At 40.9% G+C, this 26,720-nt stretch overlaps 1 protein-coding gene across 5 annotated transcripts in view; it reads right to left on the bottom strand.

Annotated features, from left to right (window-relative positions):
• The window catches only part of CWC22 (CWC22 spliceosome associated protein), a 48,487-nt gene that overhangs the window by 11,006 nt on the left and 10,761 nt on the right, over positions 1-26,720 (bottom strand). For all 5 annotated transcript variants that reach the window (XM_084814836.1, XM_084814846.1, XM_084814829.1 and 2 more), the window contains 13 exons: positions 24,604-24,772; positions 23,244-23,297; positions 21,300-21,435; positions 21,005-21,211; positions 20,840-20,902; positions 20,382-20,489; positions 17,150-17,231; positions 16,039-16,099; positions 8,227-8,304; positions 6,175-6,327; positions 5,644-5,771; positions 2,154-2,255; positions 1,348-1,544 (listed from right to left, as the gene is read on the bottom strand). In XM_084814836.1, coding sequence (XP_084670962.1) covers positions 1,348-1,544; positions 2,154-2,255; positions 5,644-5,771; positions 6,175-6,327; positions 8,227-8,304; positions 16,039-16,099; positions 17,150-17,231; positions 20,382-20,489; positions 20,840-20,902; positions 21,005-21,211; positions 21,300-21,435; positions 23,244-23,297; positions 24,604-24,772 — 1,538 coding nt within the window. The remainder of the gene's footprint in view (positions 1-1,347; positions 1,545-2,153; positions 2,256-5,643; positions 5,772-6,174; positions 6,328-8,226; positions 8,305-16,038; positions 16,100-17,149; positions 17,232-20,381; positions 20,490-20,839; positions 20,903-21,004; positions 21,212-21,299; positions 21,436-23,243; positions 23,298-24,603; positions 24,773-26,720) is intronic.

Below are 26,720 nucleotides of genomic sequence, written 5' to 3' on the forward strand. Positions count from 1 at the left end.
CACATATGTGTGTGTATATGTATATGTGTGTGTATATGTGTGTGCGTGCATATTGCTGCCAACAAAAGAATCTAGGACAAAGAAGGATGATATACAAGATAAACTGCATTACATTAAATTATATTAATTACACTACCATTCATACTTTCTGTACCAGGAATCACATATGTACAGAAGAAGAGGAAGACATATATCTTTTATGTTTAACTGACAAAAAAAGACAGAGAAAATGAAGAATTTGTTTACACACCAGCAATGCTCTGGGGGGGTGGGGTGATAGTTCTGAACTTCATCCCTTTCTGTATACCCATAGTAGATGGCCATGCTAAGGTTTGTTTGGTGACAGATTACAATATGAAGTAGAGGTGAATTCAACACGTGCTTAATGCCTTGACTGTGTGAATGTATCAGAGAATGGCTCAGGTTAGGTGTCTCTCAATCTAGCAATTCCAAACAATTACACTGTGGACAGTATCCAATGCTGCTGCTCCGCTTACACAGCTGATGCAGTGCTAGCATAAGCAATCCCTAGCACAATGCCAATAGCGTATGCTGGAGCAACGGGTTTCTCTGGAAAACCTGTCACTCCAGCATATGCCATTGGTGCTACACTAGAGATCACTTACACTAGTGCCCCACATCTGCAATCCTAACACACAGTTACTAGGGAGTAAGCCCAACTGGACACAGCATTTACTCCTGACTAAACATGCACAGGTTTGTGTTGCATAGGAAGGATCATATGCATTAAAATTAGTGTTACGAGTCCTTGATAGGGGACCTGTACCACATCCGTTTCTACACTGGGGGAGTCATTTGTCTGGAAGCAACCCTCCCTCCCCCTGAAAATTGTGCCTTTGTTTTTCAGCATCAGAAAAGAGCTAGTTTTGACTACTTTTTTCTACCATGTTTCCTATTTACTTTCAAACTAGCAACTCCACAGGTGAAAATTCACAATCCACTATGTGAAGAATGTATCAACTGAGGTAAGGAAGCTCAATCAGTCTTCAAAGAGGTGTACTCACGAGATTTACTCAAACCACACAGGCCTCAGGTAAAATTGTGGACATTTGTATTTACCTAGGTTAATAAACCATTTTATACAATAAAAATCTCCAACTAAAATTACTCAGGTATTCCTGAAAGGATTTATGCATACCATCTATTACGTCTTCAGCTGACAATATATTATTGGAACATTTCTGTAGGTTTCAAATAACTAAAATTGCTTTCAAGCACAGAGAAAGCAATGCATGAATAAACACTAATCACTATTTTTCCTCAGTGCATGTGCATCAGGGCATGCAGAGTAAATAAAAAAGATGGATTACAAGAGGAACTTAATACCTGAGTCACTGCTGTGCTTGCTGTCAGAAGACAATTCAGTCCCACTGGAGGCCCCTGAGGTACCACCGCTGCTGTTGCCATCATCATCTGAACCAGATGAATCGGATTCTGAAGACGACGAATCTGATGACTCCACATCTTGTTTCTGTGTCATGATGATTTTGGGTGCGTTTTTCAGATGTTCACGTAACTCATCTCTAATTAAATATATTTAACAAGGTAGACAATAAATGTAAGAAATTAATTACTTTTGAGAAAGGTAAAGTTCTACCCTCTCTCAAGTTGTATACCAAACTTCAGCCTGGTGTTTTGTTTTTGGTCTAACAAAACTGACTGGGAGTCACTGAACCAGTTGGTCCCTATCTGCATAGCTCCATCCCAGACGTCATTTCTGGTCAAGATGCTAGAACATGATAGTAGCATGTGGGCTGGATCGGCTGATCCCTGTTCCTGATCTGGCCCACGCACATGGTAGGGGGGACTGTTCACACACATTCCCTCCACATTTCGAACATCTTCAGGTGAAATGTTTGAACAGGGTTTACGCATGAAGGCCCAGACTGCACTGCTGATTTGGATACAGACCTCACAATCTGGGTTATGTGTGCTGGATTATGGATAGGCCTTATTTGAATGCTATGCCCTGTGTGATTATATGGGGATGGAGGAGGCAGGGCAGGCAGGCAGGCAGGCGTTTTCATCCTACCATGTATATGGGCCAGATCAGGGACAGCTATCATTTGAGCTGGTCTTGTGACAGAACCCCAAGAACTGTTTTTCATATATAACAAAATGGGTTTCCTTACGTTAGTCCTCCAAGACCAATTGAAGTGAAGAAATTTATGGCAAATCTCGTGTTTCTTGGATTATCCCGAGGTAGCAGTCCTTCAAAGAATGGTTGCAGAGTTCTGTTAAAAACCAAACATAGCGATTATACTTCAAGCTACAGGACTGTTTCAGATTCTACACATAGAAATATTATTTTGATCCGGAGGTGATTTAGAAATGCCAAACATCGTTTTAAAAACCCTATCAAGCTACATTAATTCTGTAGAAAACCAAAACCAGGCAGTTTCTATTTACACAACAGCTGTAGGTGCAAGAACCTGTAAGTTACTGAATTAAAGAATTCTTCATTGGACAGACTAGAAAGGAAGTTAATTTTCTTCAATAGCTGTTTCAAAACATAGCTGTTTTGGATGGATACAGTCTATGGAACTTGAAAAAATTGTAAATATACATTAACCTGTCAAAGATATAAGACAATTGGCTCTCTAAGGACTAAAGGACTAATTGTCTTTTGTATCAAGCTTACAAAATAATTTTTAATTACCCCTCTCATTAAAAGTTTCCGTACAAAAAATAATGGATTGAAATGGATTGAATCAATAGCTTGCTCTTTATTACAGTCAGTAATCCCAGGCTAGTCAATGCATTAGCTCTGTCTAAAGACAACAGACATTTTGTTATTAGGCTAGTACCTACATACGCATGTAAAACCAATACTGCACAGAAACAGGGTTGAGATTATCTTAAAATCATTGATAGTTACTTTAACGTAAGGATTGCTATATGAATATCTTTTTTGATTCAAAGTCCTGGACTTGGCAGAGATAGCCCAGGGGCTGGATCCAAGGGTGTCGTTCCACCAGCAGGAGGGAAACATCTGGTGGGGCAAGTCCCCCCCCCACAGCACCCTGCACACCTCCAAATCTGCTCTGGACAGTTGGGAGACCCTCTGGAGCAGATTTGGGAGACTACAGGCAGAGGAGAGGATGGGGAAGTCCTGTTGAACAAGTGGATGCCTGCTTGTGCAACACTGGATTGCCCCAGGTTTTCCCCAAAGCATCCTAGCACTGAAACAAACGTGAGTTTAAAAATCTGAAGCTAGACTGAAATGCACCTACTATTCGGGCTTGACAGTACTGATAAAAAATACAAGAAACACCGCTTTGGCACCTATCTACACTGCCTATTCAAAAGTTCTCTGTATTTTGCAACCGTCCACCTTTCTACACCAGTAAATGGTCCAATAAACAATGGCTTCTCAATAAACAGCAAAAATGGTGTTACATTCTCCAAGACCAGCACAACAACAACTGTCTACAAGACTGTTAGATTCATCACAATTTATGACACTCTTCCACTGCTGTTTATTTAACAAAAGATCAGTGGTAAACATCATCCGCTGATGATTTAATTAAAGATGTGCTCCTGCTGTGTCAGTGCTTATTCACTGTCTGGTCATGGAAATGGGTAAGCCAGAAATCTAGACAAGCCTGAAATAATGATGGCTGGCAAGGCTTGTGGTTCTCTCCTGGGTTGGTATTTGGAGTCTGGGATGAAGCTGACCTGGGAAGGGAGGGAGGGAGAACTTTTAGCTTGTGTTAGGTATTCACCTGTGTTAATTTCTAGAGGGTATCCACATTCGTCTATTGCAGCAAAAGAATCTTGGGGCACCTTAAAGACTAACGAAGTTATTCTGGCATAAGCTTTTGTGGACTACAGAACACTTCATCAGATGTGTGGAGTATTATGGAGAGTTTCAGTGGTCATTTACAGTGCAGCTGTGCTTGTTTGCTTTAAGGAGACATCTTCCATATTTTATTCTACTATACTTTAGAATGGTGCAGGACAGGAATACAAAATAATATTTTGCCCTGTCTGTTTTCGGATAAACAAGTATATCATGAGACTCAAACACAACCAATGTTGAAGAAAATGACTAACCTCAAAGTGGTATTATTCCCTTTTTTAAACATGGGATGACTGAGAGGCAATCCCAGACCTACCCATCATCTCCAAGAAATGTAAATCGAATGGACTAATCAAGAAACAGATTTAAATACATATTATTAATACAAGTACTTATATAAACTGCAGGTGGCAAGTGTAACCTCAGAAGAGGCATTCCCCCTTTCTCATACACATCAAAGAATGCCACAACGTAATGCTGGGTTCACACAACATGACAATCCACACTTAAGATTAAGTATGGGTTGAGTGTGGACTGTCGTAGAACTCTGGGTAGCTGTAAACAACCCACAGTTCACAACCCAACAACTATGGGTTCTCTTGTGGGTTGTTTATGGATAATAAACCATGGTTTGTTAGCGTGACCGGGTTCACACAACAGAACAACCCATATTTCAACAATTACTCACAATTCAAAGACAACCCACACTCAACCCATACTCTGGCTTGTCCTGTTGTGTGAACCCAGCCAATGACCCAGTTCACACGATTACAACAAGCCGTGGTCACTTAAACCACGGTGGCTTGTTGTGAGCCGTGGTGTGTGCCAGGAGCAATATGCACAATCAATGCCTGGTCACGGCTTGTCATTCAGACCACAAGATAAGCGACAGTCAGGCGGTGATTTTGCAAATCATGACTGCTGGCATGCAGTGTGGCTCACAACAAGCCACGATGGCTCGTTTTGTTCATGAGAACCAGTCCAGTGCCTGCTATGATGAGAACATCATTGAAAATAGTGGGCCGGTTACCATGGGTTGTTCACGATGCCCAAGTTTGCACAACATGACAAGCCACGCCCCCCTATTCAAAATGGTAGCCGGCGTGCATCCCAGAGACCCACGGGTTAATTAACCCATGAACTGGGTCAGTGTACTGGATTCTGAGTTGCTCTTCCACTAAAGGAAGAGCTTCTTTCTTTCACAGAAGGAAATGCAATCCAGTGGAAGTCCCCACTGGAGGAAGCAGGGAGGGAAGATGATTTTCACTGATGCCCCCTTCTCCAATGCTCTTTCAGAGAGTTTCCCCCAACCCTTTGGAGTAGATTTTCCTGGGGCACGGGGGAAAGGAGACAATGGCAAACATCAGCTTCCTGTGGCTTCTGCCGGAGGGGCGTCCCATGAGCAGATTCCTGCTCACGGGAATTCTGGATCCAAGCCAATGAAAGTATATTTTTTTGCTTCAGAACTAATGTTCCTATGCATATGAAAGCAATACCAAAACCCCACAATTTTTATGCGAGCGAACAATTCCAAATATAACTTATATTCTGAAATGCATTCATACAATTAGATATACTCCCATGGTACTGCAATAACAATGGATTATATCCAATAGCTGAACTTTAGTATCATTAATTTCAATGAGTCTACTCTAAGAAGAACCAACCCTGGACACAACCAAATGTTAAGAATAAAGACACTGTCAGAACTGAATTTTAATTGGGAACTTCAATGTTAACAGTGAAGTCTAACAATACATAGGAACGCTCATATAAAAAGGCACCACCAGACTAATTTACAATATGAAGCTTCTACTTACTCATCCTTTAGCCTTGCATTAAGGTTAGGAAGTCCCATATATTCACTAAGTTCTTGGAAGAATATTTTAACAAAAATCCTACTGGAGGATGTTGTAGTTTCTTCACTTAGGGTTATACATTCAAGGACCTACAAATTGAAGGTTTGTAGGTTAATGCCAAACACTCAAAATCCATTTTTTCCTTTAAAACAATCAATTTACCCGTTGTCCCCAAAGTGTTTTTCTCTGAAATGTGGCAAATTCATGGTAGTGTCAGGTGACATAGCAGCTGACTTCACAAAACCTTGACATTTTCAGTTCATTTACATGTAAAGTCCTGATTCCAAACAGTTTATCTGAATTTTTCTAGTGAAGCAGTATACTTCAAATATGATTAACAAAATTAATCTTGCACTCATACATGATATAAATTTTAACTGATGCTGCATACATTTTATGTACGTCGAAACAGAAAAGTGAGGACAGCCAGATTATTTTGCCTTTTCAGAAACCAGATGCATAATGCAAGGGCTAGGAATCTTTTCTACTTACGCTCCATGGAAGTGAATCTGTGTACAAAAGATGTGCAAACATCTTGGCAACGTTCCTCAACTTGTTTGTTTCTAACCGGTGTATGGTATCATATTGCTCTTTGAAAATAGCTTCAAATGATTCCATGTATTCTTTTTTCAACATACAGAAGCGCTGAAAATGGAGGACACAGGTAAGAAAAACATTTTAAAAAATCAAGTGTGCCACTTCATTAAAGCTGAACACGTAAATAATGAAAACATTGCAGAATGTAAAACATTCCTAAACTTCTAAAAAATAAAAAAAAATCTTTAACACAGCAATATAATTCTCAAATATTGGCTTGGTTCCAAAGATTCCTAGGTGCAAATGGAAGGCACTTCTGCCTGGCATGGGGTGGGACTTTTAAGGGGACACAAGCAAATGCAACTGGGTGGGGAAAAGCCATGATCCCCATACAAGTGGGCAAAATGGCTCTCTTTCATGTACAGGGATCTTTGGATCCAAGTAATCACACTGTCAGTTAATTCTGGGTTGGACCTTAGCTTCCTTCTGCCCATAGGGTCCTTCTGTCTATGGGACCCAGTAGGGGATCCCACTGGTGGAAAAGGGGAGGGAGGTGGTGGCAATTTCCCCTGATCCCCCCCCCCCAGTCCTCCTCACTATTCTGGAGGTTCTCCACTGTTTTTGGAAGGTGCAAGGGGGATTGGAAAAAGTTTCCTCCTCCTTCAGGGGATGTACTTGCCAGTGGAAGGAAAGTCTGGTTCCAAGCCTATAACTGTACATATCTATTTCCTCAGAGAAAACGCTTCAAGCTTCAACAGAAATAGCGATGAAGAAAATGGCTTGGATCCTAAATTCTGTTCCCAGAACAGGACCTTCCCACTTCCCACTACAGCCCCTTACTCCCCCCACCCTAAAACCTGCTCCAAAGACTTGGAGGATCCTTGGGAATGATGTGGGGTATGGGGGTACAGGGCCTGTAGATGGAAGGGGGAGTTGGTGGAAATTGTGCCCCCACCTCGTGCAAGCAGAAGAACACCTTAGGAACCAAGCCCATATCTGGTTAAATTAACAATTTATTTTAACATAGGGCAGGTCTAAATAGCATTGCCAAATGTAAGGAGAACTTGTTTCCATAAAACCTGAATGCATGTAGAGGACTTTCAAATTTGTCACCAAAGACTGCCATTGAAACCATTTTGTCAGAACTAATATATTGCGCAGTTATATTTACGGAAAACATTGCTGAAAAAAGCTAATGTGATCAATGATACTTCAATAATTCTATGCATTTTTGGAAGGTCTAAAGTGTTCTCTTATATTGGCCAAGATTGAAAGAGGTTCATACAACAAGTGCACAACATTCAGGGTTGCCTATTTTCCTTCTAGGAGCAGACTGTCATTCCAGAGGGTCTCACAACCTATTGGGGTAGATTTGGGATGGAGGTTGGGAGAAGGCATAAACCCCCATGAGGGTGTGACCATTTAAATCCTAGCTGTTTATTCCTCACCACCCCCTAGAGACAGCCAAGCTAGCTAAAGATGGGCTGCTTACAGCTCTGTAGGCAATTCCAAATAAGCTTTAAGCCTATGGTTAACAGGGTAAGGTTTGAAAACATGGATGGCAACGTGTCTGACTCAACAAAAAAGCAACACAGCCTTGCTGGCTTTTAAAGCATACGATTTCCCGGCCAAGCCTCAAAGGAAGTGCATCCTTTGCATATCTGGGATAACCAATGCTTCTGCTCATCCTACCTGGATTTATAACATTACACCATTTCAATAAAGCATTCAAATGGAATGTGCCAATCTACCTGCTTTACGTTTCCTGTTACTGTGGGCTAGTCCACACATTCTTGTTGACTCAGTGCCTGATGTGTGAACTGACCCCACTGAAAAGCTTTGTCTGAGGTATAATGAAGTGGTATCTGTGGCATTCAATCTACCACAGCTCAGTCACAGATGCAACATCATCACCTGATGCTGAAAGTACTTTTGCAAACCAGCCCTCTTTACTAGATGGTGGAAGAGAAGCTCATGCATGCACCATCTATGAAGAAAGCAACTCACCCCAGCCAGTAAACCAAAGAATTTTTCATATGTTCTCTGTTGAGCACAACAATCAAGTATCATGTTGCATAGTTCTTTCTGTTAGAGGGAAGAAAAAGTTCCTAAGGAAATTCTGTGTATCAACTGAAATCAATTCCTAAACTTCTAAAAAAAAAAATCAAAAAAACTTTAACACAGCGATATAATTTGAAAGGCAAAGATGTATTCATTTAAAACAAACAAAACCTGAAAATTAAAGCATACAGGTAAAAATAGCAATACCATCACAAGGTAAAAACAAATGAATTCAGCATACACAGAGCATGAAACCATCCCAAACAGACCAACCCACTCTGAGTTATTTTCAAAATGGGAAATTGCTCTTACAGAGGGATTAAAAAAATGTCTAATTTCCCACCCGTAAAGGGATATTGCCTAGACTTGTTATTCTTCTTGCTACCTTATATACCTTATCAAAATATTTATATCCAGCACCATGTGTGATTGGACACATGCCACCATAATCACAACAATTACTCTATATTAAACAAGACAAGAACACCAATAAGTAAATATTCAGAAAGAAATGAATGCATTTTTTGGTGCTGGAGGTGGTAGGGAAGGGCTAACTCAATGTCTTAAGAGCTTTCTTTTCTAATAATTACATTAGTTTGATATATTAAAATGTATATTAACTTTTTATATTGTTCTATTACAGTAATGTTGCAGTCAATCAGTTTTCATATAATACAACAGGGCAAAATGCTGATGCTGTTGCTAATGAAGTCAGCATGACTTGCAAAACAAATTACTTTTTGCTTTCTTAACTGCAGTTACAATATTATAATATCCCCTATGGGTTAAAGTAATTAAATATTTTAACATTTTAATTAAATATTACAATGTTTTCTAGCAGAATATCTTGAGTAACCACGTGCAGGAAAACAGATTTGCCTATAAAGACACTCTTGCTAGCTTATTCAAAACAAGCAGAGGTTAGACCCAAAGTGTCCACCTTCCAGATTAAACATTAAAATGTTTTTTAATTATTTTGTACAAATGCTGTGATGGAAGTCACACAGCCGTTTTAGTGGCAAACCGTGGCTTTAAAACTTAATGGTATTTTCCGTCTCACTTGCTAAACTCTTTTGCCTAATCCTACATATGCTTTATGAACTCAATGGCAGATCTGTGTGCCATTTGCATGAAAAAAGTTAAAACCTATGCTAAGACAAAGCAAATTCTAGGTCCCATATACATGATGCAAATTTGAACATATTTATGTTGCATGGTCTATTCAACTTCTGCTAGCCATGCGGAAGAGACAAAGAACTATTTCTCAAAGTTCCCTTCCCTGACCACCAGAAGTCCTACTCCGGCATCACTCTGGCTTTTAGACTTCACCAGGCATTGCCCATGTTGTTTCAGGATGATCTTTGAAGCTCACTTTAAAGAAAGAAGAAAAGAAACGGAAATGATAATTTCAAGACACCAAATTCTAAGCTGGCACAAATTGTATGGTGTGCTTGTGTGGTGCAACTGAGGTGAGCACAGCACCCTGATAATTTGCCTAAGCTCCCAATGTGCACAAATCCATTCGGCAGGGGCAGGTGGCTGCTGGACCTCTGGTGAGGGTCCCCCGGAGGATCTCCATAGGTTCTCCCTTGCACTGTAGTTTAGAGAAGGGAAGAAAAAGCCAGTTTTTCCCGCTATTTCTTGTATTTTCTCAGCCTCAGCACAAGGAAGAGAAATCCCTGCCTCTCGTGCCAGCCTTCTAGGTGTATTAGAAGGCTTCAGGGACAGGCGAGGAGATCTTATGTCACTTCCACGGAGAATAACAGAAGTGTTGTTTTTTTTTGTACCTTCTCTGAACTGCAGTGAAATCAAAAACTCACATTCTACTAAATACCAACCACTGGTGTAAGGCAGCAGATTGATCTAAAAATAGGACACGGAGAACCTAACTTCTATGAGAGAACTGTATAATGCAAGCTTTGGTAGGGATGAAAAATCTGCAGTTTTTACACACTTCAGGGCACTTTCCCCCCACTATACAAATGAGCTATCTGACAAGTGGTGAAGCAAAACATTGTTAAGGTGGTTAAGCCAAGTTTTAGTTACTAGCTTGTGCAGTAATACTTTCTGTTTGCTTCTCTTGTTAGTGATTGTTACATTAACTGGGTTAGAGAAGTATTTGGAGGATAAGCAACAGTACAGATGTCTTTTCTCATCTCTTCCTTTACTCCCAGATGTAGCAACGCATAGATGAAGAAATAATGCTCCCAACCTCTGATCACGGTTAAGGTTTTGGGAATGGGCCACAGGATCACAAGTTCCCCTCTGTTCAAGAATCATCCTCCCACCCACCCACCCCACACAACCATGATTAATGACAGCCAGGTTCCTTCTTAACCAGAGCCTGTAAAACAGATCTGTTACAGTGGGAACTTTGGTTTGTGTTAACCATGGTTAACATTGGTGCAGGGGTAGCCCTTACCTACATAGGCAAGGGGAAGGGAACATGCAATCCTGTTAGAATCATAGAATAGGGGGGTTGGAAGGGGCCTACAAGACCATCGAGTCCAACCCCCTGCTCAATGCAGGAATCCAAGTCAGAGCATCCCTGACAGATGGCTGTCCAGCCTCGTCGTGAATACCTCCAGCGTGGGAGAGCCCACTACCTCCCTAGATAATTGGTTCCATTGTCGCATTGCTCTAACAGTCAGGAGGTTTTTCCTGATGTTCAGCTGGAATCTGGCTTCCTGTAACTTGAGCCCATTATTCTGTGTCCTGCACTCTGGGATGATCCAAAAGAGATCCTGGCCTTCCTCTCTGTGACAACCTTTCAAGTACTTGAAGAGCGCTATCATATCTCCCCTCAGTCTTTTCTTCTCAAGGCTAAACATGCCTAGTTCTTTCAGTCTCTTCTCATAGGGCTTTGCTTCCAGTCCCCTGATCATTGCCCTCCTCTGTACCCTCTCCAGCTTGTCTGCATCCTTCTTCAAGTGTGGTGCCCAGAATTGGACATAGTACTCAAGGGCTTACTAGTGCTGAGTAGAGGGGAACTAGTACTTCCCAGGATTTGGAAGCTATGCTTCTATTAATGCGGCCCAAACTAGCATTTGCCTTTTTTGCAGCCACATCACATTCTTGGCTCATATTCAGCTTGTGATCTGTAACAATTCCAAGATCCTTCTTGTTTGTAGAATTGTTGAGCCAAGTATCCCCATCTTGTAACTGTGTATTTGGTTTCTTTTTCCTAGGTGCAGAACGTGGCATTTATCCCTATTAAATGTCATTTTGTTGTTTTCTGCCCAGCGCTCCAGACTATCAAAATCACTTTGAATTTTCATTCTGTCTTCCAGGGTATTAGCTACCCCACCCAATTTTGTGTCACCTGCAAATCTGATAAGCATTCCCTGCACTTCCTCATCCAAGTCATTAATAAAAATGTTGAGCACTGGGCCCAGGACGGAGCCCTGCGGTACCCCGCTCATTACCTCTCTCCAGTTTAAGACCCCACTGATAAGCACTTCTTGTTGAACAAGTTAACAAGTGGAATTGCTGTATTCCAGTCATGGGAATTTTCCCACCAAGTTTCAGTTACACCTATCAAGTCCTAATTCCCCTCCCATATTAAGAGGTCAAGTTCGTTCTGTTTGTTTCTCATACTCTGGGGATTAGTAAATAGACATCAAAGACCATGTGCTTCATAGTCTGGCTTTCTTCCTACATGTGTCTGAAGGCTATTACTGGGTGCTATTAGAGCTGTTCTCTCTGTTGCGGTGCATGAGCCTTCGTCCATTGTTACCCCCAACTTTACGTCTCCCTTCCCTGTAGGATTCAGTTTAAAGCCCTCCTGATGAAGTTCTTCATGCTGTTGCCAAACACATTCTTCCCAGCCCTTGTGAGGTGCAGCCCATCCCCTGCCAACAGTCCATTTTCCAGGAAGTATAGCCCGTGGACCCAGAATCCAAATTTCTCGCATCAGCACCACCTTCGTAGCCAGTCATTCAGCTGGAGTATTTTTCCTCCCCTTTCTATCCTGCTTCTAACTATTGGAATGATGGATGAGAAAGCTATCTGGGCCCCAAAGTTCTTGAGTTTCCTTCCCAAAGCTTCAAAGTCTGACATGATTTCTTCATAGCTCCACCTGGCCTACTCCACTGTTGCCTACTTCCAATCTCTTACCCATAATTAGAGATCGGGTGCATTAGTTCTACACTGGACCACACGTGACACACTTTCCAAGAGTTGAGCATTGTATTTGCCCCAGCTGGACAATTAAAAATGCTCAATAAAAGAGATGCTACTTCATCTTAATGTAGCTGACACAGAAACAACTGAAGTCATAAGTTCTGAAGAGTGAGGACAGAAAATATTTTACAACTGCAGGTACTTTGCCATTTCTAAATTTTCCCTTTCAAGTTTTAATCTGAAGTCAACACCACATGCTACTATTTACCACAAAGTATTTTACTACCAAATCACTTCTCTCTCTCTAGGCATCAAGGATGCTCCTCAGATGGAAAGCAGATGAAAAAGTCAACGGCAGTTTTCTAACGGCATCTGGTTTCTTGGCAAAGTTTGTAAGCAAATGTGCTGGCACTACTATTCTGCTGCCTCTGGGACCGTCGTTTGCTTATTTCTGGTGACCATTTTCTTAGAATTTTTGTTTTACTTAAATGCATTTTCCTTCTTTTTAACTTATTAGTTCTAATTAGTGGAGGACAAAACTGAACCGTCACCTACTTCCCTGCAATGGTAGATTAGGTCTATAATTTTAGCAACTCAGTAAGAAAGTACTATTGAGTATATCAATTTTCTAGGATTGAGGGTGACAATATGATGTAGCTATATAGAAGAATTTCAGTTCTGTCCAGACTTTGCATTGTTGGAATTGAAGAGGTCCTTCCACCCACAGAAGACACTTGTTCCAGCAGAGGGCTCCTGCTGGTAGAAAGGGGAAGGCACTTTTGCCAATTCCCCCTTCCACTGCAGCTCCTAGCGCCATAACTCACACTGCTCTAGAGGGACCCTCGACTCCCTGGAACAGATTTCTAATGGTGAAAGTGGTTGCAGGGGGAACTGGCAAGATTTGCCTGCACTCCTTCCACTGCTGAGAGCGATCTGTATCCAAGCTTTTGTGTACGGGAGTCATATTTCATAAAGCAGAATCATGGTACATTCTCACAGTATATTTATACCTGGTCACACTTTTGCCCACTAGAACTCCTGGATTTATTTAAGAAACATTATCAAGATTGAGTCTATATTAAAAGAGTCTGGGCTTCTATGGCTTGGGGTTACCTGCAAGATTCAGAAGTATTAGGATGGGTCATCACAAGCATAGATGACAAAAACATTGCCCTCTGCTGTGGAACTTACTGCCAAAAGAGGAATTATCATATTCTCCTCACCTTTGAAATAAACCCTACTAATTCTTCCTGCCTCACTATATTCAGCTACTAAAGAACCCCCCCCCCAATCATACTAATCTCTCATTATAAAAAAGGAAAACCTATAGGTCCTCTACATCAGTTCTCTCCTCTCAAAGAGTATAGAAGTGACTGAACTACTGCCATGTTAAAACTAATACAAGTAGATACCTGAAAATGTATCATGACGAAACGTAATCCAGTGAAAAAGTGGAAGGCATTTTTAAAAAGTTTTCCAAATGTTTAGGCTCCGTAAGCATGGTTGCCGAAAGAAGAATGCAACTGTTACAGTTGTCCCAGGTCTGCTCAAGTGGGTGGTGGCGGCGGGGACCTGCACTATGGTTTAACTCTGGGTTGTAAATCACAAACAACCCATGGTTTGCTGTTGAGTTAACTGTGAACAACCCAGGGTTCACAACCCACAGTTAAACCATAGTGCAGGGTTCACACATAACAACCCACAATTCAACAACTCATACTCAACCCATACCAGTGAGTACGGCAGAAGGCCCAGTTCCCATATTAATGGGCTCTGAAATTCCTATTGGCCCCTGTTTTCCTTCAGCAAACTGGATAGTAAAAAGCTAACTAAACACAGATGCAGTTTCACTATTAGCAGCATAGATTTAGCAGGCATCTGACGTTTCATGAAATGCAAACACAAATAAACAAACGTTCAGGATGCGGTCAACCAAGCTTCCTTGTTCCAGCTGCTTGTCTCAACACCCCGCTTTTCCAGCTGCTTTTGCACAGCTTTGGTGATAGGCAGAATAGGCACACACAGTCACTACAGTGGCGCTGCATTTACTCATCCAAGAAAACACAACATACAGCTATGATGACTGTGTTCAGCTCTTTCCTGCCTACATTCCATCATTCACCAGGAGAGAAGGTGCCCCTCCACTAGGTACCCATTATGCCAAGGGTTGGCATAATGGGTACCTAGTGAAGGAGCACCTTTCTGTCCCCATGGGCACATCTAGCAATTTTATAAACTGTCCTGGGCACCACCACAAAATGACTGCCATGGGAGGCATGGCTAGTCACAAAGTACAAGTAACCTGCCTAAAAGGCTGAGTTCAAGGCAGAGGTAGGAGGGGTAGGAACCTTGGTGGATTCCAAGAAAGGTGACCAGTCACACACCGATGCCTCTGGGCACCATATTACCTACCCCTGTAATATGCCTTAAATGGAAGAAACTACTGCATAAAAGAAGACAATGATTATACTGGAAGAAATTATTTTAGAAGCCTGTTCACAAAAATGAGTGATACAAGTGGAAATGAGAGCCATGCAAGTAGAAAAAGGTGCCGTGATAGAGATTTCACATCAGGGTGCAATCCTGCAGAATGGCCTGTTTCTGGATACAACACTAAAACATGATCAGGTGAATAAGCATGCAAAAGACCTGGACTTATGCCCCCCCCCCCCAGCAGAATCATCAGATTAGAAGCATTTGCTTCCTGTTTTTTACTAACCACTGCTACGTCTGAAAAGAGCAAGCTCTGGTTAGCTTAAATTGAGACTTCTAACAAGACAGGATCATAAACCATGGTTTGATCCTGGCTTGTTTCAATAAACAGTTTAAACTAACCAGTGTTTGCCCTTTTTGGACATAACCATAAACCACAGCTAGTGAAGAACCAAAAGCTAGTACTTCCAATCTCCTCCTCACAGCTGTGCTGGAGGAAGGGAGCCTGAGGCATGTTCGTGTAGCATGAAAGTATGAGTCACTGACTCATAAAGGACTCAAGGCCAAGGAAGCACTGTGCCCCTCTCCTTCCTTACTGTGCATACAGAGAGAGATTGAAAGGCTCCTTGAAAGCTCCTGGTTCAGGTGTGAACGTAGATCCCACATCCTACCAGGATGACAAGAAAAAAGGATGGATATGCTTCTGAGAAGAAACTTGAATGACTTTCTTCATCTTGACTCTTTGCAGGAGGGCGAGACTCCTATGGGATCTGTCGTGCGCCCGACAAGACCGTTTAAAAACAGTGCCAGCAAAGCAACACACACAATACAGCTTTCTGGAAATATTTTCTTTTGGCCTCAGAACTAGAATTTCTCAGCCTCAATGTTTTTCATCTGTTACAAAGCTGCATTTCAGCAGAGCAAACATTTTTAGACACAGAGCAACACAGCATCAGCTTTCATCATTCTATTTTGAGGGCACGTTACTGGTAAGAAGGAAAATCAACAACATTAACTACTGCTTGATTTACTATACATACTAAAAAAACAACATTATTCTGGAAAAGATATAGCTTTAATTACAATTTAGCTGAGTTCTTTGTATTAGCCGATATGCTATGTAATATAATGAGTTGTGTCAATATCTGAATAAAAAAAGATACTTCTTCCAGAAATAGAAAAAAGGGAATTAAGGAGAATTACCGTTTGGCTTTCAGGAAAATCCATCTTCAGCAATTTGTGAGCACATTCTTCAAAGTCTAAACTGTAAAGGGGAAAAAAAGTGTATCCAGAGCTGACTTTCAACCATAATGATTTAACACACTTCTGTGCTGACAACGATATTTTCTGCATTAGGAAGGCAGAATTTTGTAGGCCTGAAACAAACTTCACTGAAATATCCAAGCAATGCTGGTTTTAACTATTCTTCCACAAAAATGGGAATCAAGTCAGCTGTGCTCCAGTGTTTCATAATTGAGAATCCCTTTGCGGAGTATAAGACCCTTCAAAACATCTGTCCACATTGCCCCCATAGATTTCCATTTCACTTGTCAGACATAAGCCAAGCAAATCTATGGCCTTTAGATCTACTGGAGTAAGCAAGCTAACATGGGCACAGTTGCAAGAAGTTCATTAAAAGAAAAATGCATAAATCAATACTGTCACTGCAGTTAATTGAAAATCCACCACAGCATTTTTTCCTCAGACATTTCATTAAAAAGCATAAACAATTTAACAGGCTTTTTACAAAACTTTTGTTGAAAAACAATTCTATTTTAGCCATTTAACATTTTTATATGAACGATGGCCAAGACCAATAGATTTTCAGACAGACTAAAAACAAAATGACTCCCATTTGTGAGTCATTATTTCTACAACATCATCCTAAACAGAAATGTACCATGTCTAGTAACTAAACAAATGAGAACATTATGGCCTTCTGAAATGTTGTTTCAGAATGTCCTCATATAAAAATTATTAATGATCGATGTAAAGGGGACAATAAAAACATCCTGTTAATTAACGAAGTCTCTTTAAACCAAGCAAAGCTCTTCAGCCTCTGTTTTGTGCCACATCTCTCCCTCTTACAAAGACAGACACACATATTGAATGTGTCCCTTTTCTTCACCTACAGAAATTCCTTTTAACAGCATCCCTAAGAGTATGGAAAAGTATGCTGCTTCCAAAGATTCATATCTAAGAATTCTGGAACCAGAATTTCATCCTCATACATCTAATGTGCTAGCTTGCAAAACTGTTTGCAATTGTAGAGCAAGGGCATCACATTTCAATTGAGAATTATATTTCATTTTACCTTGACTGAATTGCAAGGTAAATGGTTCGTCGGAAGGAGACCAAGTTAATTTCTGTTTTATCATGGATGGTCACTTTTTGTCCTTGAAGAGTGAGGGGGGAGAAAAAAAAAACATGGAATTTTATGATCAAGCAGTCAGAATTGACAGCATTACAAATATACTATTTAAGATACAATAGCTTGAAAATTAATTATCCTTGATTAAATAATAATAGATAATATCCAATGGTGGCTTTGTGCTATATGAAAGCACGTTTGCTTGGGCAAAGTGAGACATCCCATTTTTGCCAATCTCCTGCTATCCACTGCAGTTCCCATGCCCCCCACAATCAGTATGGGATATGGAATGGAGAGCTGCAATAAGCAGGAGGACCAGTAAAAAGTGGGTGCCTCACTTTTGTGAGCACACACTTTCCGTTAGCACCAAACTACCACTGGATGCAACTCAATATTTATATAATTTCAAGTTACAAAAAAGTCTTATGAATTCTAGCACAATAGGAAAGCTAACCCACTGTCCCATCACAGGTATCGGCACAACAATATTATCAATCTATCCTGATAGATAGGAAGACAGATAGGAAGACCTCAGATGGTTGGGGGAAAAGAAGGAAAGGCTGGGCTTGGAAGCTTAAAAAAAAAAAGCTATCTTGCAAGTATTTCCTCATGTATTTTGTATCTATTTGCAAGTTAAGAATAAGCATTAAAATTAAATGAGAAAAATAGTGTCATTCATAATGATAGTGATTTAACAGCATGCTCTCATAATGGAGAGACAGGTTTACTTTTCTTTTTAAAAGAACAATATGAAACTATTCTAATGCCCTGATCCAAAGACCCATGTGTGCTAAGATGCACAGGCACCTCTTTTACACACACAGACTGCCGCATTAATTTAAAGGGTAGGGGGTCATAATCTGTGCATGTAAATCTGGTTCTAAATTGAAATTAATTTATGATTAAGAAAATGAAAGAATTCTCCTGTGCCAGTAAGAACACCATGGATCGGGCCTATAAGCAGAACAGCATTATCGCTTGTGACATCAAGACCTGCTCTGAAACGAATTAATGTCCTACTTTTTATGGGAGTGGCCTCAAGAGTTTCCATATGAGCAATGCAACCAATGACAGGCTTCTGTATTTACCATGTTTTATTTTTAATATTTGCTTGGAATCAAAGCTTTTCCTTTCCCAGGAGTACTACTGAAGGAACAGTGTTTTCTGAAAGTTTTTGCAAATGCTAAGATCCCATCCCAAAGTGTTCTAGTATGCCTGGTTGCAACCATTCTCTGCTTGCCACATATTTGCGTTGTTGTTTCTTTTCAATTACTACAAAATTTTATCAGCTGTTGACTGACAAGACACCCAATGCTTGTTTCCCTTTGTCAAGCATACTTCCATGGTCATAAAGACTGGAATAGGCTTTATTTTTTTAAAGTTAACATTTTAAAGAAACAAGGGATACAGAAGAACCTCAACGAAGCACACCTTACACCCATACTTTTGAGGAAAGGAAGCAGTGTTAATAATGGGCAAGAGGTAGTCCAAATTAGACATTTAAAAACTCAGTTTCAAGGGTAATGATTAAACTCTTCCACTGAACCCAATGGATCATTCAAGTAGTGCTTAGCTCTGGCTTGATTGTGCCCATTTCAGAGTACATATGGGTGCATGTGCACATGTGCGCGCGCGCGCAATAACACAGCACAGCACTCTGTAAAAATGGCTGTTAAGATCTATACCGAGAATTAATCTATAGCAGGAAAGGAAAATGAAAAAATCTGATACAGTTGTGGGTAAAACCTCCAAAACTCCCGTGTGTGTGTGTGTGTGTGTGTGTGTGAGAGAGTGAGAGAGAGAGAGAATATGAGAGAGAGAATATGAGAGAGAGATCTGGGAGTTTTGCTCAGAACTGTATCAGATTATTTTTTCTAATCTCAGTATATATACATACATACACTTTACAATGACACAGGCAGGTGGGAAAAAATCTATTGTTGAAACATAAAGAAAATCAAAAGCTGGGATGCAAAAAAACCCCATGCAAGTAGCTCAGAATGCCCAAGGAAGCATTGAGCATGTGCTTCTCAAATATAAGAAGTTGAGAAGACTTTCAAAAGCAGATTGTGATATGGCACAAGAATTTCCTGGACAAGTTTTTAAAAAACCCACGAGGAACCCCAAAGTAGCTTTTGGGATCCAAATTTAAGTAAATGCCACAAACACCTCAATCAGGGTTCTGTCTAGAATTTTACCCAGACGGAACCTTGACTGAGAATGATAAGGGCAACTAAGTTGTATAATCATTCTCTCATTCATATATATATACATACACACACACACACACACACACACATATATATATATATATATATAAATAAATTCAAAGTCGGGAGTTAATTGGTCATCCCTTTTTGACTGCCTTCCCGTTGATCGATTCTCAATGGGAGAACACACTTCATTGGAAAGCTTTTGACAAGCAGATTCCACGAATAACCATGGTTTTCACTGCCATTCAAAGTCGGGAGTTTATGTCTATAAAGCTTTTTTTATATATAACAGCTGTCTTTTATAACAATGTGCTATCAAGTTTTATTTTTAATATCAAAAATACCAAGTATAATTAAACAAAGATAATTAATTGCAAATTTAAGCAAAATGAAATATGAACACAAAACAGTCTCTGTACACATTTATAAACACAGGTGCAGGCCAAAGTACTATGATATGCCAGAAACATACAGCCTGTAAATAAATCATGGAAGGATCTACGTTGCCATGAATCGTGTGCGCTCACTAGCAAACCACAAGATTCAAGTTGTCGATGGACCGGAACAAGGACATTACAGTGGTCGCCCTGGAGTTACCCCAAGAACACTGTATTTAAGGAAAGTTTTGTAAAGATAAAAGATGTAACACTTTTCAATCAACAGTTAGTTGAGTTAACCCTTTTGCTAGATTTGATTTTTTCCCACAAACTGTGTTTGTGAGGAACCAACTAGTATGTTATTAATCTAAAAGCACCTCTACATTCAGCCTTGCTGATGCAATGAACACAGAGATATTGCCTTAATGAAACTGATATAGAGGCATGCACTATTCATATAATGGCAAATACAAAACAATACATTCAATAGAAGTAACAACTGAATGTAAACAAAGGTCAGTGTACTGCCCTGGCATACTGAACTCCCATCGCTCCAACTAGCCCATAAAATTCTTTCACCCTTACCTTCTTCATCCTCCTCCTCCTCCTCCTTCTCCTCCTCTTCCTCCTCCTCTTCACTACTTCCACCATCCTGACCAGATTCTGAGTCACTGTCACCTTCATCAAGGATTTCTACAATAAGAAAAAAAAAAGATTAAGTAAACGTTAAGACCAGGTTTGGCTAGGTCAGTAGATGAGATATTCAGATCCAGGTGTCCACATATTTGGAAGAGGATGCTTCAGAACTGAAACAAGAAACACTGTGACCATGGGCTGCAAACCTAATTGCATTTACTTTGGAGTAAATCCCACTGAAATCTGTGGAGCTTACTTCTGAGTAGACATGTGTAGGATTGCACTGTTCATTCACCCAAACCCACAGCACTTCATCCAAAGTACTAGCCATAAAATGCTTACACTCTTATAATGCATTTCATTATGAATACAGCTGTGCAAAACTAAAATAAGCTTGAGCTACATACCTTTTTTCAGAGCTTTGTACTTCTCTTCATTCTCCATAAAGTCAGGATCCATCTTGAACACATCTTCAAGAAAAGAGAAACAAAAATGATAAAAATTATAGCAGGGCGTTTAAAATAAATTACAAACACTATAGACTGAAAAGTTCATTTCAATATCATTCTTACTAAGAACGTCTTCTTGATTATAGTCATCTTCCAAAGGTAGCATATGGGTAAACTGATCTTCCTCCTCCACAAGATCCAGTCCATCTGGAATTATAGGGTGATCTTTAAACCCATCTTTACGCACAGCAAACATGACTTCTATCATGTACTGAACTCGCTTGTCTGTTTCAGATTCATGCAGAACGTGACGAAGGCGGTCAAAGATGGCTGTAGTTTAAAAACAAAATCAAGGTGGAAGTTAATTTAGTGATACGGTTGGAATCAGGAATGAAATCTACCAGCAGTACATACGTACCATTAACACCTCTAGGAGACACTTCAGTCAACTTGAGGCCACATTCCTTTAGAAACCCAATTGCTACTTCAATACTGTCATCTGTAGGTCTTTCCAGAAGCAATGTGAGCATTTCCAAACATAAAACTTCGTGAGCCTTACCAGGAAGAACAACACAAACATTTTTGTTACAAGCTAAATTCCTCTAACCGCGGGTATTTGAAATTTTATATATGTGTGTATGTATAGATATAGTAGTTGACAAAACACAGCACCGCTCCAGAGAAGCAACTAACTCAGCGCCCCAGGAGGTGATCTGGATATATGGTTTACAAACAGGAGCCCCTCACCCCACCCCATTTTGTAGCTCAGGGGAGTTTCAAGAGCAGTTTTGGCAAAGTCCAAAGTCAGATCCCACTCTGTGGATCAATACTGGCAACTAATTTAACAAGGGTCATAGTTCAAAGTGAGGCCTGAAGGGCCAGCAACACTGCCTCTATCCACAGAATCACTCCCCTTTTAACCAAGATAAGGTAAAGGGCTCCCTTAACCCTCTCCCCCCCAGTGGTTTTGGCAGAGTCCTTCTGTTATGCACATCAGCAGTGCACTGCTACTTGCATGCATCTGTCTTGCACATAGCTGTTGAAGTGCATATGGGGAGTACTCTGGCAGAGCCTCTTTGCTGTTCACGCTAGGGTGGAGTTAATGCTGGGATCTCCAACATGGTGCCTGTAGGCACCAACGTGTCTGTGGACAGTTCTCTTGATGCCCTGCCCCTCCTGAATTTTATTTAAGATTCAAATCGAACACCTCCACTCCACCCCCCCCCCACCCCCATCAAGCTGGGAGGCTGGCATGCTACAAAACAAAATGCTGTTGTCCAGCACCACCTTTATTTTGATTCAAAAGAGTGGCTTTGTGTTTTGGAGCTCAGACCCCATCTCTTGCCTTGTACTTAGGTTCTTGGGGAAGTTACTTTTCTTATAGTTTCACCAGTTTGCTTTCTGGGAAATGAGTGTTTGGGACTGGCCATGGCAACCATTTTTATGAATGGGAAAGCCCTCCCGCCATGGCAGCCATGTTGTGACATTGTTCACAACAGCCTTGCAAAATTCCAAATGTGCCCACTGACCCCCAAAAAGGTCGAGGATCCTCAGCTTAAGGGTTCGACATCTTAACCCAGGAGAAAGTGACAGATGTTCGGGGGGGGCACAGCAACAGGGGAAGCGGCCCTTGGAATCAGAGGGCTGATGAACAAACCCTGGAGATGAGATTAAGAGCCCTTTCTCCAGTTATCCAACATGCTCTAGACTGTGGCCATTTGCCTGTGTACATAAGCAGGATTATTACAGCCTATTCTGTTTAAACTTGAAACAGCTGTAAGGCATACAGCTTATTAAGCTGGAGATGGAGGACATTCACAGCTCGTCCCCACCCTGCAGAACGTTAGCCAGAGCACCCTAGAGAGGCAAATACACATAAATCACTGCCCGTGTTTGAGAAACACATCCTAATTCTGTGACACTGGTAGATAAAGAAGTTAATTGAATTCATTCCCTTGAAAAATGAGACCTGCATGTCAAATAAGCAAAAATGTGAAGTGCTGGTCTTCTTCATTAGGAAATGGTCGCTAATGGTCGCTCCTTCTAACCAACAACCAGAATGTGTCTGGCAGTTGATTGCTAAAGCATAACGCTAACATCTCATTAGACCCGGCTCCAATTCTGCTGTGATTCCTAAGGGTCCAGCCCTTACTCAAGTGAGTTGAGTGAGAGACAGTGCATGTTGCATGTGTGGACAGTAGGTCAACTAGATGGGGAATTAGGTGCTGGACTGTGATCTTTAATACCAACCACAAAACCTCATTCCTTGGGTATTTGAAGACAAGATTCCGTTACAATTCCTTTTTAATATCCAAAGCAAGAATGACGGCAAACATGCTATTAGTAATGCAGAATGTCTTACCACATTCTGATTCATAAGATGGGCAACGAACTTAGAAGCTGTCAGGCAAAGTTGCTACAAAACAAAAGACAAAGGTACATATTACTGTGAGTGGAGTTCCTATCTTTATCCCAAAGGCTCCAAGTGACTCACACACATATTTAACATCTGTAAAAAGGTTTTTTTTCTTCTTCCCTTGCTGGTATCATTGGGAAGGAAAGGGGAACAGGCGATGTGGGGGAGAGACATAGTAGCCCTTCTTCTTGGGGCCAATGGTTGGATCCAGACTCAGTCATACTTAGACCCACTGAAATAAATGAGACTTAAATTAGTCATAAGTATTCAAGTCCCACTGATTTCATTGGGTCTACTTTAAGTATGACTATGTCTGGATCCAAGCCAGTGACTTCGTTTCACTGTGTATTTAAGTAGGTTACAGCCTGCAGCATTTGCTTGGATCTAGACAGCTTGTTCCCTTCCTCCAAACACATTATTACATTTGCAGTGAACAGGTTATGAAGATAACATGGAAGTAGGTTGTTTCAGGACATTCATCAAGCGATGTGCTCATCAGCCACCAAGCTTTGGGCTATCTTCCGGGATTTAGCTTGCTGCTGCTGAGATATCACCAGAGTTCAGGAAATATTTAGATCAGCATTCTCCAACTTGGTGCCCTTCAGATATTTTGGACTACCACTCCCTTACTGGCTGGGGGATGCTAGGAATTGTAGTCAAACACATCTGGAGGGCACCAAGTTGAGGAAGGCTGATTTAGATTATCTAGTACTACTGAATTCTCACCACTCAGTAGACCAATTCACATACAATTTTTGAAGGAGAAGAGTCACTACATGGAAAATTCCCCTATCTACACAATAAAAGTACTGGAGTGAAAGCATCTCTACCATATCAATATGAGTTCCAATGTTTTGAAAAATGTTTTTTTTGCTTATCAGGATAAAGTCAGTTGCAATCTTGCAAAGTAGAGGCAGCGATTTCACAAAACCATTTTACTTGGTGGATTTTGAAAGGAAAGTTAGAATTAGGGCAAGGATTTAAAATACGGTTTTAGTTGCATACTTCTCCCTCAAGAGTAGTAAATTAAGCTTGAAATTCCTGAGAAAATAAGTACTGCATATATTTCAATTTTTCCAAAAATTATATTAATTTCTGGGAGGAAAGGCAGGCAGAATGTCCCCACCACTAACAAATGGCTTCAAAATTCCCAGAAATTTTACATCTCTGTGTTTCTCCTGGTGACCACTTAACTTGCAGGCAATTCCTAAACATTAACACAGAACTAAATTTCACTTAATTTAAACAAGAGAGAACTGCAATAAATCTTATCTTACCACTTTGCACAGTAACTTTTCTTACATACCTTATCATTTCTTCTGTAACCTTTGCGAAAATTTAAAATGAGCCTCTTGAGAATCAGTTCTCCGATATTTGGAAACTTTGAATTGATGATTGCTACAACTGCTGCATAAACATGAGTGAAGATCGGCGAAGCACTCTGGGCTTGCAGAATGGATCTTGACAGTAATCCCCTGTAAATGAGAACATAAACCTGCTGAAGCACCTTTTTGAAAAAATGAGTCTGTGGGCTGGATGCAGATTAAGGCACATGTAAAGGGGCTGCCAGAAGCCCACTTCCCACCCCACCCCTCACATGGCAGCCACGCCAGCCCCCTGAAAATTCTACACAGAGGGTGAGAGGGCCCCGCTGAATGAGTTACGTTGTGGTTCCGGAGAGTGAGAAGGAATCCCCGAAAATTGGGTGGCGACACCTTCCGTGAGCAGGGCTCCTCTCGTGGAAGGTACCTCTACCAATTTTCAGGGTAAATCCACACCCCACCCCACCACATTTAGCAGGGTTTCCCGATCCACTGTATAGCCTGGACTTTTGGGGGATCTGGACTGGCTGCCGTGTGTGTGTGTGTGTGTGTGTGTGTGTGTGTAGTCCTATGGGGATAGCCACCTGCCTCCAAGCACAGAGATGACCGCCTCTCCAGCCCCCCCGCATTCACAGCTAGACAGCCGATTTTGGCTGTCTAGCCGCAGGACATCGGAGTGGGGAGGCCGGACGACACATAGGAAGTGTCATACTGGCACTTATGAATTTCCCTGGGAACGCCCCCCTTCCCCCCGCTCTGTGCTGCTCTTACAAACACGGAGTGCAGGGATGATCTACGCTGTCTACAAGGTAGCAGGGGAAGGGGTGGCGAGGTGGGTCTCCGGGAACTGACCAATCTTATGGCTGTCTAGCCACCGTGCCTTAAAAGCGTTTTTGGCTTTCCATCTTTTCTCCTGCTCCACTATCCCTCCTGATGCAGGTCTATACTGTAATCACCAAGCATTTCAAGAGCTCAGAGATTATACTCTGAGCAGGCCAGATTAATCTGCAAGGGTTTTTCAGAAAGCAATAAGCAACACATCTTTGCTCTTGCTTTAAAAAACACCCTCATATACCAATCCTAACCAAAGTGACAAGCAAACCCTATTGTAAAGTATTCCCAAATCACTTTACACTGTTCTTTCATCGGTCAAGTGTACATTAATGTTTCCATTTAACAGACCAAGTCTGTGCCAAAAACTACTGCGTTTTTCAAACATACAGTCCTAGTAAAGACCAACTGGAGCAATGTCACTGTAAAGAAGTAATCGCTATTCCACTAGAGAAAACCTGTTTAAAACGTAACAAAAATTAAAGGTAAGGAAAATAATGAATTACTGCCCTTGTGCTTAAAAAAAGCAGCAACATAATCCTGCTATACAGATCCATTAAAAAAATGGCACAGCTACAACACAAGAAAGCTTCTGAAACTACCAAGCAATCTGAAAGCCAGCAGTGCGTGAATGTTAAAGATGCAAGAGTAAATTAATTACAACAAATATCATTTATCTCCTAATTCGCCCTAAAGTTATTTTCATGATTGCTTTTAAATCTTAAGATACTTAGAAAGTCACCCACATCCTGTAGAAACATGTCTGCTGACAATCTATATTTTAATTAAAGTACTTAAGAAGCATGTCAAAAAAGGATCTTTGTGGATTAGGAGTTCATCTAATGCTACTGTTTACTCTTTTACAGAAGCAATAACTCTGTGACAGTAATTTCCCCTTACAGCTAATCACAATTTAAGAAGAGAGCGAGAGCGCAAATCAAATGATTAAGCATTACATTACAGGAACAAACAAACTGCTATGGAACATGCGTCTTATTTTCATTCATGTGCCACTGCCTGTAAAAATCAGTGGAAGGACTCTAGATCAGTGGTGGGCAGAAGGAAGCTCTCTAGATGTTTGGAACTTTAACACCCAGAAGCCCCTGCCAGCATGGCCAATGGTCAGGAATGCTGGGAGTTGAAGTTCAAAGCATCTGAAGATCTACTATCTATCCACCCCTACTCTAAAGGGGTAGACAGACTTCAGGTTTGTGGGATCTACTTTTTTTTATTAGAACTGCAAGATCCACCAACCAGAGCCTGGTGCAAA

This window comes from Heloderma suspectum, chromosome 1 (genome assembly GCF_057233095.1).
Source record: "Heloderma suspectum isolate Gila_16-S chromosome 1, 16-S_ref, whole genome shotgun sequence".
In the NCBI taxonomy this organism is placed as follows: Eukaryota; Metazoa; Chordata; class Lepidosauria; order Squamata; family Helodermatidae; genus Heloderma; species Heloderma suspectum.